The sequence below is a fragment of the Buceros rhinoceros genome, unplaced genomic scaffold (genome assembly GCF_000710305.1).
Source record: "Buceros rhinoceros silvestris isolate BGI_N320 unplaced genomic scaffold, ASM71030v1 scaffold16021, whole genome shotgun sequence".
Taxonomy (NCBI): domain Eukaryota; kingdom Metazoa; phylum Chordata; class Aves; order Bucerotiformes; family Bucerotidae; genus Buceros; species Buceros rhinoceros.
This window is the reverse complement of record NW_010392633.1, coordinates 3,848-17,617: the sequence shown is the minus strand read 5'-3', so window position 1 is coordinate 17,617 and position 13,770 is coordinate 3,848. Positions and strand designations below refer to the sequence as shown.

Genomic DNA, 13,770 nt, shown 5'->3' with positions numbered 1-13,770 from the left:
CCGAACCGAACCGGACCGCACCGAAGGTGACTTTATGGGAAAGCTGAGGGGAGGGGGATGCGCGGCTGCGGGAGTTTGTCCGGCCCCGGGAGGGACGCGCGTCCGGGTCAGCCTCGTTGCGCCGGCGGGATGGCTCCAGGGGGGTGCCTTTCCCCGGTGTTTTGCACCGAGGGATGGCTCCCAGAGCACCGGGGACCCCCTCCACGGAGGCACTACGGGAGCCTTTCGGTCGTCCTTGGGTTTTAACAGCGGAGGTACGAAGCGGGGGCAGAGGGTTGCAAGCCCCCCTCTTCTCCACACCTTAAAACTTTGTTTTGTTCACCACTTGTGGTCCTGCGACGAAGAGACGTGTGTGCTGAAAGCCCAGCTCCAACACAGCCCAAAAAAGCTGCCGCACTGGGCTCCCACCTCCAGTAGATGCCCATGTCGGTCGGTCACTCGTGGTGGAAAATGAGCCGTAGCGGTTCTAAGGAGCCCTGCGGCAGTGCGTTTGTTTTGCAACAGTAGCCTGTCCCCCTCCTCCCCCCGCGTTGGCAAGCGGGTGTCACTGTCCGTTTGAGCTCCAGCCGGCGGTGCCAGCGCGGGTCGGGGGGTATCTGAGATTGCTGCGGGGATGCCACTGCAAATAGCTGCCACACGCACGAAACTTCTGTGCAACGCTGGTGTCGTGTGGAGGGGCTGGCTGCAAGCCCACGTCCTGGTCGTTTGCTCTGCTCCTTGGAATGGTATTAGTTAGAAGAAGAAGAATTGAGAAAATACCTTTTGATTTTTGTACTGAAGCCTTTGTTGTTATATTGTTACGGCTTCGAAGCCGTAATCGTGCCTGCAGCCCTGGTGGCAACGTGACCTGTGAAAACTCACCTTGCATCCTGTCAGACACAATTCACTGTATAATCTTGTAGTCCAGACCAGAGAATTTCAAGTGTGGCCACACGTGAAATTAATGCATGACCATAACATCAGAGTGTCTTTCTGTTTTTCTGTTGTGTTTCATAGTTAACTAAAGCAACCATCAACAACAACTACTCAAAAAAAATAGGTTTGCAACTTTGATGGCAAATTGTAGCCACTGGAAAACCTCATTTTGGTTTCAGATGTGGCACAGCCTTCACCCTCTTTGTCTCATCTCAAGCCATTACTTTAACTGCACGCCGAAAAAGTAGTAGATGTTGGAGAGGGTGTTGATTTCTAAGTTGCTGATATCCTTTGGATTAAAGTGAAATCCTGGACTCAGGGCTCAAAAATAGCTTTTGGTTACTAAGGTTTTGCTGTGGGGAAGAAAGGTGTGCAGTTTGATACAAAAATTTGGCCATGACAGCTGGACATTTTGCTGGGTGTTGAAATCATAGAAAAACAGACTGCTTCAGAAAAACGTGTGCATTAAAGATAGATGTATAGATCATTAACTATCAAAGTATGGCTGACAGTGTAGTTCTAACACTGTGGGGTTTTTTCCCATGTAGTATATTGCTTTAGAAGAACAGAAACTTTATGTTGATGAGCAAGCTTGCTTCTGTGTTTTAGTTACGCTTTTGGCTTGTGTGCAGCATTCGTATGTTTACAGGGCTGTAATATTATTGACTGAATTGACTGGATGTGGTCTCAGCTGGAGAAACAGTATGAGATACTCCCTTCTTAGGAGGTAGCCTCCTTGTAGACAAGCCCATCAGCAGTTCAGTAGCAGGTGTGTTCTTAGGATCCTTCCTGTCTCCCTGTCGCACACATGCGTGCATGTGCACACACACTCACTCTTAATGTGTTCTTCCAAGACGTTCCATAACTAGAGGGAACTGCACTATTTTAATACCAAATACAAACACCCTTTTCTGTCCACTTCTGCAGGATGAAAGAATGTTATTGTTTGCAGATCTCACTATTCTCTGCATACAGAAAGAGATTGTCAGGCACACTAGGACAAAGAAGTCAAGAGTCAGTCTGCCCCTCTTTCCCATGCTCCAAAAACCTACGTTCCCTTCATAGTGCCCTTAGTGGTTGAAAATTTTGGAGAAGTCTAGAATAAAACACCCGAACTTGCATTTTGATTAGCAAGCAAAAGCTCAGAGAAATCTAGGTCATATCCCAACTGGATTGGGGGTGAAAGGGTGGATGAGTGCCACTTCCCTTGTCTATGCATCTAGGTTTCTTTTCCGTGGGATTCAGGATATGCTTCATCCCTACACAGAATGTTCACCTGGGCCATGCCCTGGGAAAATGAGCTTTTCTCAGAGTGGATGTAGCACCTATGTCTTACTAAGCCCACTAAAATAAATTTTTAGTGAGGAAGCAGTAAGGGTGTCTGAGGTAAGCCTTTAGGTTTCAGCGAGACTCTGGGCATAGAGTTCAAAGGTAAAAGCTACCAAATATCTGTGAGCAGCAATGAATTTGGAGCCATTTTGAACAAAAAGTCTAGTCTAGATAGTTGGTCATTAACTGAGTGTTAATATGAGATCTTACAAAAACATCTCTATGTTTGTCTTGAGTTTGACTCAGAATCAGAAGGTTTTGGGGATGGCTGTTCTCTCGAGGTTCTGGTTTCAATTCTTCGGTAGCAAAGCAAGGCCCACTCTCAGATCACTTCACAAGCACTTCACAACTGTTATTTGCAGGAAATAATGTAATTCTTGTTCTCATCTGAGAGTCTGGAGAACTCAGATGGAGTTCAAATGACCTATCCAAAATACACAGTAAATTAGCATAAGAAATGAGATAGATAGGAAAACAAATTATTTGCTCAAATCACAGGATTAAATTGCCTTTCCCTAATTCATTGCAACTGCTAAGAAATTCATGGGCAGACATGCTTTTTGTGCTTCTTTCTGATGTAAGTGGTATTAAATATGCATTGTAGCTCAGTTACCTTAGATAACAGAGCATAAATTCATCCATCCTTCACTTGAAATTCTGTTCCCAAATGTAGAAGCTGAATATTCTTTCTTTTGTTTTCTACTTTTTGGAGGGGTTGGCGGTTTTTTACTTTTGTTTTTAGAGAAGAATCTTGTTAGCATTCCTTAGAAACTCATTAAAATGCTTCCCTTTTGGCTTATTCTCCTAATTTATTAATACCACAAATAACTTTTCTTTGGTGACCCACTTTCATAGGTATCTGAACATGTAGCAAAATTGTAACTCATCAGGAAGGCAGTGTAGACTAACAAGTAGCATCTCCAGACAGAGAGGAAAATCAAGACACTTCTTTTCCACACAGAATTCTTTCTGTGAACACACAGAAAATATTGCTCTATTCCACACCTTACTTAGCACCCTTAGCCCAAAAGAAAGCCCTTTGCTGATTGCATGATTGATGTAAAGGTCAGAATTTAGGACTGTATCTGTTCTCCTGAATTGAATTTTTACCCGACATCCACAGTGAAGAAACTGCTCTTTGCGTAAATATAAATTGAAATATTGGTCTATGTGATTGTTCAAACAAATAGATTTTCTCTTACTGCTCCTAGGGTAACCTCCCAACACTACACTGTTACCAAAACCATTAGGGTGTGACTAAGATACTGCTTTTTATTTAATTATCATGCCTGCTTTGTGAAAAGTACAGATTTGCTTAGAAAAAGAGGATACCCGCTGATTTAATGAGCATGATGGTCAACGGGCCAGTGGAAGTGGTAGGGCTGTACAGACTCTAAGTCAGGCAGAGGTCAGCTAATGTAGAAGGAAATACTTATTTTCGTACTCACTCACTTCAAAGGATACAGAGGTTGCTGTTTGTGAACTGAAGCTATACAGACGGACTGAGCACAAGCGGGGTTAATTACGCTGTGTCCCGCAGACACTCAAAACACTGGTCGTGCTTTAAGCGCAGTCTGCTCTCAGAGCGCAGTCTGTGGTTGCCCCAGCCCAAGAATACTCAGCATTACCACCTTCTCTCCAAAGTCTGCTGGATAGCAACCCCCAACAGTAGAGCATAAGCTTATTTGGTGACTTCTGATGAAACTTCATTTTCTTTTTCAGTAAGTGTGGACGTCTGTGTAACTGTGAGAGCATCATGGTGGCATTTAAAGGAGTCTGGACTCAGGCCTTCTGGAAAGCCGTTTCAGCAGAATTTTTGGCCATGCTCATTTTTGTCCTCCTCAGCCTCGGCTCCACAATCAACTGGGGTGGAGCAGAGAAGCCACTGCCTGTAGACATGGTCCTTATCTCCCTCTGCTTTGGACTCAGCATTGCAACCATGGTGCAGTGCTTTGGACACATCAGCGGAGGCCACATTAACCCTGCTGTGACAGTGGCAATGGTCTGCACAAGGAAGATCAGCCTCGCCAAGTCCGTCTTCTACATTCTTGCCCAGTGCCTGGGGGCCATTGTGGGCGCAGGCATCCTTTACCTCATCACGCCACCAAGCGTGGTGGGAGGCCTGGGAGTCACTGCGGTAATCACTACTCCTTCCTCCGGCTCTTGAACTAGGCTAGCTTAGAACCTAAGAAAATAATATCAGTGGTATGCAGAATAAAGAGCTCAAGTAGAGATTTTAAGAGCTTGCGGGTTTATTTACAACCTCTAGACAAGGTTTAAAGTTCTCTTTAGGATGGGTTTATGCAGTCTAATATCTATAGCTGTTCTTTTTATAGAAGTTCTCTTTCCTAGAACTTCCCCAAATCTGATGACAGCAGGTAATGTTAATTTACATACAAAATTTAAATAATACATGCGTGAAATGCCATTTTTATGTGGGCTGGGGAGGGGGAAATTAATTCTATGCCATTATGATGGGGATTGAAAAAACATCAATTTAAAATGACATACTTTTGAAATAGATTGTGGCTTAGATTTCAGCTTTGTTCTAAACTAATAAGGAATGCCATCAGTTAGCCCTGTTGCAGGACTTATTAAAAATGCACTTGAGCCGCGCACTGCTTAATTTTTAATTGAAATTTAAATTAATTAAGTCAGGGCTAATTAATGAACTTATAATTGAATAGTAAATTACAGTGCTCCCAAGAAAAAAAATGGTGAACGGGAAGTGCAGCATTTGCAAATCCCTATGTTATAGTAAACTATACTTCTGCAGTCTAACTTTGAAGTTCTTGTCGGACGTTACTGTTAAGCCTTCTGTTCTCAGTCCAGAAGTAATTTCCCATGGCTCTCAAAATTTAAAAAAAAAAAAAAGAAAGAAAAAAAAAGGGAGAAAAGTTGGGGGCAGGGGGGCACAGGTACATCTAAGTTTCATCATTATCTTCCACTGTGTGCCATTTAGAAATACCTTTCTTGGAAATACAACTTAGATATGTGGTGTCTTTCTGATTTACAGAATCACCTTTGCTTCATTTCCAGTGTTTCTTTCCCTTCTTCCAGGTGCATGGGGATCTTTCCGCTGGCCATGGACTCCTGGTGGAGTTGATAATTACATTCCAGCTGGTTTTTACTATTTTTGCCAGCTGTGATTCAAAACGAAGTGATGTCACTGGTTCAGTAGCATTAGCAATTGGATTTTCTGTTGCAATTGGACATTTATTTGCTGTAAGTTAACATCTTCGCTTTAAAAAATAGACCCCTTGTCCCTTTGTGACTACTTCAGAAGTAAACGGAAACTTCTGAGACCTTCATAGCTGCTGTAGCTATATAGCTGCTATATTCTTTATGAATCCATGCCAAAACCCATTGGAGTAGCAGGAGGGTCCCCGGGGTACGGTGTTGCATTAGAGGTTTTCTGTCTGTTTATGATGACTGTTAATTCTCTGCTGAGACTTGGGAGAGTGACAATACTTGCAGTAAAGATTAAAGGCCATGCAAACCTAGGGTGTCCCCATAGTACAAAGACCAGCAGAAACGGCATAACCATCTTAAAGACTTTATAATAACAGGTAGCATTTTGTCTCTGCTTTAGATCAATTACACCGGTGCCAGTATGAACCCTGCTCGATCATTTGGACCTGCTGTCATCATGGGGAAATGGGAAAACCAATGGGTAACTCTGATTTCATGCTTCCTTCACCATAGCAACAAACAGCTATCAGGACTTTTCATACATCATTTAGTTTTCTATCCCAGTATGTCCCATAGGGACCACGACTGAGGAAGACAGGCACTGACCTGCCACAAGCTTTGGTATAATCCTCGCCCTGGAACAGCATCTTGCTACTCAGGGGCCGTTTTGTGAAGGTAGTAGCTGGGGTAGAAAGGAAATCATATAAAAAGTTCAAAAGGAAAAAAGCAATCCAGCGAGACTGAAAGAATTGAACTGTTAGAAAAGAAAAAACCCTCTGAGGCAGATTGCAAACCCCCCAGTCACGCTGGTGAGAAGTTATGGAAGTAATTCTGTCGGCTTCACGTTTCACCTGGTTCTGCAGCAAACTGGGGCAGGCGTATAAAATGAGAGCAGGGACCCTCTGTGATCTGGCTCCCAGGGGAAAACCTGCCTTGGCAAATGCCTGCAGCGAGAGACGAAGGGGTTGCAGTCTGCTCTTCGCAGACCAGACCAGATGTTACCTGCTTCAGTCTGGAAGCATCATCAGCTTAACTAGGAGTATTTGCACAGGAAACGATTTGATAAACAGACTGTCAATGGTGCGGTAATTTTCTATAGCGTCCCACCATTGAACTTATTAAAAACCAATTCACATTTTATAAGGGAGAGAGGGACTGCAGCTCAGCCTCACCTAATTAAAGACAGAGAAAGCACTTCTAGGGACAATTCCAATGCTAACTCTAAGAGCTGCGTATTACAGTGCATATAAGGACTTTTTTGATTTTTAAAGCATGAAGCCCTCACTGCTCCCACTGCAGCTAATAACAGAAATAGCATTGTCTTCAGGCCCTAAGGCTCCAATTCTGCAAACACGATACCATGTGTAACTTGTCAATGTTCCTCATGTTCCCAAGAGTGATCCTATTGAGGCAGATTTACCCAGTTATCAGTGAATGGCTTGTTCATACGAAAAACGGCTGTAGTTTTCCATGAGATTAATTATCCATACTCTGAGGGAGCCTGTAATTTATAACTAAAGCTATAAACAATAAACAAATGTACCATGGAAAAACTTGTAGGAGAAGCTTAGCTAGTGTCCTCGTCACTTGGAAAGATGGCCTTTTCTCCCTCTCCAGAGCAGTGATGTTGGCATGCCATTGACAGATGCCCATGGGCTTCTGCACCTACTAATGTTATTGAGTTGCTGCCTGTCATGCTGAAATAGATAGGTACACTACACAGTTGTGTCTGTTGGTTGTATTTGCTTATTCAAATTAGATAATCAGGTAACTGCCTGCTGGATCAGAAGCCAAAGTTGGACTATTCTGGAAATGTGAGTCTGAAATACTGAAGCAGAACTGTTTGTGTGTACACTGGGAAAGGTTTTGTTTCCTTAAAAGTTCTTTGTCACCTCGGGTGAAAATGCAGAAAGAAAATCGGTTTTCTACATCGGTGTTTATTTAGTGTGTCTTCTTGCAAACAGTCTGCTTATGTTGTCTTACAGCTGCAATGAGCAATGAAAATTTAAAGGAGGTCTCTTGAAAGAGATGAATCAATAAAACTTGACAAAACTATTTCTCTTTGAAGACGTGGGCCTGCTTCTCAATCCCTGCTAGTTTAAAAGCAAAGCTGTGCCAGAGCAGCTATATGTTGTGACTACAGAGCTGTACTGACATACATCCACTAGAATCCGTGGCCTTTTTTGTCTCAATAACTGTTATAGTTATGATTGATCCAAATAAGGATGATGAATAACCTGTACTTTTGTCTTATTTCTCAAAGTTAAAAAAAAAGTTATATCCCTCATAAAGAGGGGAAAAAAATCTGCTTTCTATTAATGGGAGAAGATGGGGCAGCCAGAGAGAATGTCTGCATTGTCTGTCCATGGGAGATGTCCATAGCTTCACCACCACTCAGCCAGCCTGCCCCAAAACATTGGTAACCAGCCATGCAGCCTGAAATATTTTGCAGGCATCAGGGAATTAGTGCTTGTACCTTACTGACATGTTAGCATAAGTCACTCTTCTCCTCTGCTTCATGGGCTCCACTGCCTGGTGATTCCCTAAACTCTGTCTGGCATAGAGAGTTTTTAGGGAAGAGCTGCACCACAGATGCGAGGTGGTTTAGATGACTGGATTCAAAATGACTAGGGAATCTTTCTGAAGGGGATGAAACATATGTGCGAGAGAGAGAGAGACTGGAAGGAGGCAGAATGAAAAAAAAATTACTAGGACTAATGCTGTTACCTGCCTAAGAGACTGTGTTTTAACCAACCTCATCTGTGCTTTTAGAGCAGTCACTTAACCAGGTCACCATCGGTGAAATCTGTGGTGGTTACTCTTCTCTGTCCCATCAGCTGGTGTGATGGCACACTTCATCCCAGTTTATGAAAGCCAGGGAGCAAGGTGACCATGCACTTCTGGGGAGTTGGTTTTAACAGTTGGGCCAGGGCATTTTGCAGAAACTTTTCTGGGAGCAGTCTGTAGTGATAGGCTTTTCTCTGAGACCCCGGCTTCTTTATTTGCTCTAGAGCTTAATGCCTGTCTTTTTTTCCACCTCTTTTTGCAGGTATATTGGGTGGGACCAATAATAGGAGCAGTCCTTGCCGGTGCTCTTTATGAGTACGTCTATTGCCCAGACATTGAACTCAAGCGCCGTTTTAAAGATGTCTTCAGTAAGGCTACGCAGCCATCCAAAGGGAAGTACATCGAGGTGGATGATAACAGGAGCCACGTAGAGACCGACGACCTGATCCTGAAGCCTGGCATAGTTCATGTGATTGATATCGACAGGGGCGAGGACAAGAAGGGAAGAGATCCATCCAGTGAGGTGTTGTCTTCTGTATGACTAGCAAGAAGCACTGAAAGCAGAGAGCAGTCTGCTAGCACGTCCACAGATGTCCTTCCACCTATTAAAGAAACAGATCTCCTCTAGACTGAGCCTTTACGTTTCTTGAGAGGTATGATCTGGGTAGCTGCATGGTAGTGGTGTCACCAAGCCATACGCCCGCTCAGTTGGAAGATTAGGACTTTGCTGTAATTAGGATTCCCCATCTATTATTCCAAATCAAGAGTTGTTCCTCATATTTTCCTTTTGTTCTTTCTAGAGCAACCCCAAAATCAAAAAAAGAGATGAAAACATTCTCCTTTAATAAATCAGTCAATAATAAGATAAAGACAGAGATATTTAACATTCAGATTGACAGTTAAGACATGTCAGGAAATGCCTATAGACGTGAAGACCTACTTATCAGATTGTTCTTCTGACACTTAATTGGCTGTTGTCAGCTCTGATTAGAACACCTTAACAGTTAAGCGTTCTCTGCGAGGTTCAGGGACAGCACCAACAGTATTTAAGAGTTATATCCACAGTCAAGCAAAGGAGTATTTTTTCCACTCGTGCATTACTATTGCCTAGCAAACTACCTCTGAAAAAAATCAGACTTTAATAGGTTTAAAAAAGAAAAAACAATTCTATCACCCCATCAGATTTCACTCATGTGATTTGCAGTGTAAGAGTATTACCTTCATACCTTCCTGAGAGTAAATACGCTGAAATGGAACATTGAAGTCGACTGTGATAAGGCTGAAAAGCATTTGATTGTACTTCATGCTCCCTCTTGTCATTGTCTATCTGGTGAAACATTCTCCTGGGGTTTGACTATTGACTATTAGTGTTAGCAGACTCTCAAGGTCATGCAAAGAATATAAAGGCTTTCCTGTTACTTAATAACTCAAATAAGAGATATCAGAAGAAAAGAAGGCATATCTGTTTTCAGTGCACTTGTTCAAATACACATTTCTGTGCTAATTTATGTGAACTAAAGGTTTAAATTACTTACCTACTTTCTTACAAGATGGTTGGAGTTATGGGTTTTTTAATTTATTAGTAATGTAGAGGGTTTTTAACTTTTAACTGTATTGAAACACTGATTGGGAAATATTTTTTATAACAGATGATAAAAATATGAATGCTTCTGGTGTTTTATTGTAACCGATGCCTAACTATTTGAACAGGATCCATGCTTGTTCCAGTGTTCATTCAGACTTGATTACACCTCTGGCAAAGGTTTCTTTATCTGTTGTTAGGAAAAGATGCAAGCACTTCCAGGGTTTTTTAGGGGGAAAGGGTCGTGAAACGTGTTCGCTAATCATTCTTTCCCTTGTAGGAGTATTTTGACATACGTAATCACTCCTGCAGAGTATTTCTGTAAAGCTGTTACTGACATACTGCTTTTGTTTCTGATTGGTGGCTTTGAGTTTTACAATATGCAGCTGCAGAGCAGTCAGGAGCATGGTATTATTACTGTAATTGTATACTTTTTATTTTGAAATTGAAAAGCTACTCCTGCCTATTTAGCAATAAGAGGGAAAAAAAGCATCAGTCCTGACTAGGGGCTGTAATAGCCTTTTCTGCTCTTTGACATAGTCTACATGCAGTCTTTATTACAAGGAATTAGATGTTTCTAATGAGATAATAAACCACTGCTACACTCCAATGTGTGCACTATGATCCAAAGGCAATTCTACCATCCCAGCCCACACCACTGTATGGTCCCAACGTGTACTCATTTTTCTAGTTTCATACTTTTCTTGTCTTAGACCCTGTTAGAGTGTGACACAAGCTCCCTGCATTGAACATGAGAATCATGACTGCTCCACACATTTGCAGTTGGACCACGATCTCTCCCCTGCACTCGCACCTCCCCCCCGCCCCAGGCACAGCATGTGGCATACACAAACACAGGATAAGGCTTCCTTGGGTGAACCAGCAACAGCCCCACTTCCAACGCCCGAGCCATCCCTCCAGACAGGCTCCCCATCATGTACCTCTTTGTCAAGTCTAGTACAACAGCTGATGTGCCCTAACAGGTCACGGTTCAAGGGCATGAGCATGGTTAGGGACCTGCAAGGGACAATGTCCAATTGCAGGTAAGAGCTCCTTCCCACACCAAGGACTAGGAGTCCTGGGGAAGGATCACATAGGTGTGGTGTTTAGACCCCTGCATACATCTCCTTAGATGGGTAAATATCATGCTAAAGAGATTCAGTGAGAAAGATCAAAACTTATGGGGGGTTTTGTTCTGGCTTCTTTTTTTCCCAGTTTTTTGTTTGGGTTTTTTTTTCCTTCAAATGCTGTATTTGTTAAAGCGACATTTTGGTTAAGCCTTTTGCATGGCTTAGACATGTAAAGAATAATACACATAGCACTGGTGGATTTTTAAGCAAAGGTTTGCATTTTTTTATTGCAAGGTACTGCTTAGAAGCTCTTAATTTGTGAATTTGCATGGTACTGTGTTATTTAAATGAGAAGCTGTGATTTGTTTTATGCTTAAGGGTCCTTTACACAAATGGCTTGATGGATATTTTCCTCAGCCAGGAATTGAATCAGCCATTCTTGATTCTGCTGCTGAGGTGAGCATAACACAAACATAGCACCAGCCACTCAGTTAGGAGGATTTTCATCCTTGAAACAAGTCTATATTAATGAAGTGTATCAAACACTCGGAACCAGTCCCAGGAGAACTCCCCACTCAAAGAATATTGGAGATAAGATACTGAGGCTCCTGCAAGGATGAGGAGAAAGAAGGGAAGCTAAAACAGAGACCACTGGACAGTAAAGGATGTTGCCATGCATTGGACATTAGTAGGAAAGCAAGATATGGTAGCTGGCTCCTGCTCCCACAGAATGAGACTCATGGAGGAGTTTGTCATTGACTACAGCTGGAATAATCCTGAGCTTTTGGGGGCCCTGATGGCTTCTCTCATGCAATTCCCCATGTTTTTTCCAAAATCGGAGTCTTTCAGCAAGATACTTAATTCTAGAAGAAGATGCGTTCAACTTGAGGTTTATGACCCACCTTAAAGTAAATCCTTAGGAGTCATTGTCATCACAGATGGTTCTGCCCCAGCACAGGAGATCACCATCATGTAAGGGATCATCACTCTTCAGCATCCCTTAGGACTTGATTTAGTTTTGACCTGCAGGGATATTTGCTGTGATGCGAGTTGTTTTGCAGTGGTATCATCGCTGTACCACAGTCCCATTTGTTAATTAATAGACTAGGGTGACCTTTTTATGGATTGAAAATAACTTCTGCCTTAATATTTAACAACATGTACTTGAATACTGTTTGAGGGAGGTTTATGTTCTGCAGGCTTTCAGCTCTAAATTGCACCTCATAACATAATTTGGTGTCTTCTTGAAGTATTTATTGGTTGGGGTAGGACATGGTAAATGTCTTGTTTATGCTGGTGAATGGATATCACAGGGAGTCTGCCAGGCATGCTCTTGGGTCCTAAAAAAAGCCGTGGATGAGTCTCTCACTCCTCCATGATGGCATGATTATTTCTAATGCTATATTTGCACTTTAACAAACACATTCAAAATATTTCTGAATTTCTGAATTTCAGAAAAGAAAGGATAGAAGGTGAAGGTGGCTACACTGAGACACACAAATACCTTTTGAGTTGCATGGACTCTGAGAAGTTTATCAGCCAAATTCTAACTATTCTCAGAAGAAAAAAAAAAAAAGAAACCCTGCAGCAGCATGGGAGTTGTCACCAGAACCCTTCTCCTGTTGAAGTACTTGGGAGCTGTATAGCTGTATCTGTCTTTCATTCATTCAGTGGAAGCAGGAGCAAGACTTACCTCATGCAGTGTTTAGGCTTGTCGCTTGTTCTTACCTATGAGCTTTTCAAAATGTGTTTTATTTCTGATTATTACTTGCCACTGCGTCTGCTTAGAAAGCTAGATCGCCTTCAGATTTCTGCCTTTCTAGTGCTTGGCGGCAGAGCAGTTGCTGTTGTGCTCTGCCACATTTTATCTGCAGTCTGTGTGACACATTCAGGATATTACACACCATCCAATATTTTTTATCTAAATAAAATACGTGTGAATTTACGTTGTGAACCTTTCTTTCCGAGGTGAGCGATGAAAACACCATGCTCAAGTTTTTGTGTCTCGAATCGACCTGTCTGTATCTGAGTGCTCAAGGACTTAGGAAGTAGACAAGATGCAGATATAGACTGAACTATTTGTTACCCACTTACATGATCTAAACCATACTGCGCAGTCTGTAATTTAGGACAAATGAGGTAAAACAAACTATGTACATGGATTTTCCACAAGACTGCTTGTTGTTGAAAGGCTTAGTCACCATGATATCAGAACTAATGTTATAGGACTTAAAATTTCCATATGTAACGTTTGGAATAATCTACTGAAAAATACACTGATTATCTGGTTCCCACTTGTATTCTACTGTATCTCACACTACTATTGCAAATAAATTATCTGTTAAAAACAAAAAAGCATCATGTGGTCACTGGAAACATTTAATAATCAGAAATCTCAGGACTGAATACAAGGAAAAAACCCAATCCAGCCAATAGAACACGTCTAAGAGGAGTCTGGAAGTGTGTGCAAAGGAGAATGAATGATGTACTATGGAAGAATATTCATCAGTGAAGAGAGGTGATTGTGAAAGAGGTGTAAAATCTGTATGGAAACGAGCTAAACCAATTAGAGCAAAAATTATGCTCTAAAACATTTGTACATCGCCGACTTTGCCAGATGATTTTAAAACTCATAGGACTAGTGAAGAGTGAAGGCTTTGAAAAGTGATAGAAATGACACTGGCACTTGAGAGTCCTTTCTCTAAAGCATGGCTTGTGAGACCAAGTTCCCATGAGGAACCTCAGCAATGGAAATAGGATCCTGTAGCAATTACGTTTCTGGTTGTCTGTCTCCTTGCTTGAAATGCAAAGTTTAGCTCCTAAGACATTCATGGAGGTAAATTAGGATCCTGAAAATTATTAATATGAAAACCCATGACCTGGAATAGCATCTAA

At 42.1% G+C, this 13,770-nt stretch overlaps 1 protein-coding gene across 1 annotated transcript; it reads left to right on the top strand.

The window, feature by feature from the left end:
* Window positions 1-3,969: 3,969 nt before the first annotated feature.
* Window positions 3,970-9,771, top strand: AQP4 (aquaporin 4). The gene is made up of 4 exons (XM_010144568.1): window positions 3,970-4,381; window positions 5,305-5,469; window positions 5,837-5,917; window positions 8,486-9,771. Exons 1-4 carry the CDS (start codon window positions 4,001-4,003, stop codon window positions 8,762-8,764), a joined length of 906 nt encoding a protein of 301 aa, XP_010142870.1. The 5' UTR covers window positions 3,970-4,000; the 3' UTR covers window positions 8,765-9,771.
* The last annotated feature ends 3,999 nt before the right edge of the window (window positions 9,772-13,770 follow it).

What these genes read in the sequence shown, in the direction of transcription:
- AQP4 (XM_010144568.1), top strand. Translation starts at nt 4,001, where the DNA reads ATGGTGGCATTTAAAGGAGTCTGGACTCAGGCCTTCTGGAAAGCCGTT. An exon ending in GAGGCCTGGGAGTCACTGCG is followed by an intron (nt 4,382 to 5,304) that starts GTAATCACTACT and finishes CCCTTCTTCCAG; the next exon opens with GTGCATGGGGATCTTTCCGC. An exon ending in GGAAATGGGAAAACCAATGG is followed by an intron (nt 5,918 to 8,485) that starts GTAACTCTGATT and finishes CTCTTTTTGCAG; the next exon opens with GTATATTGGGTGGGACCAAT.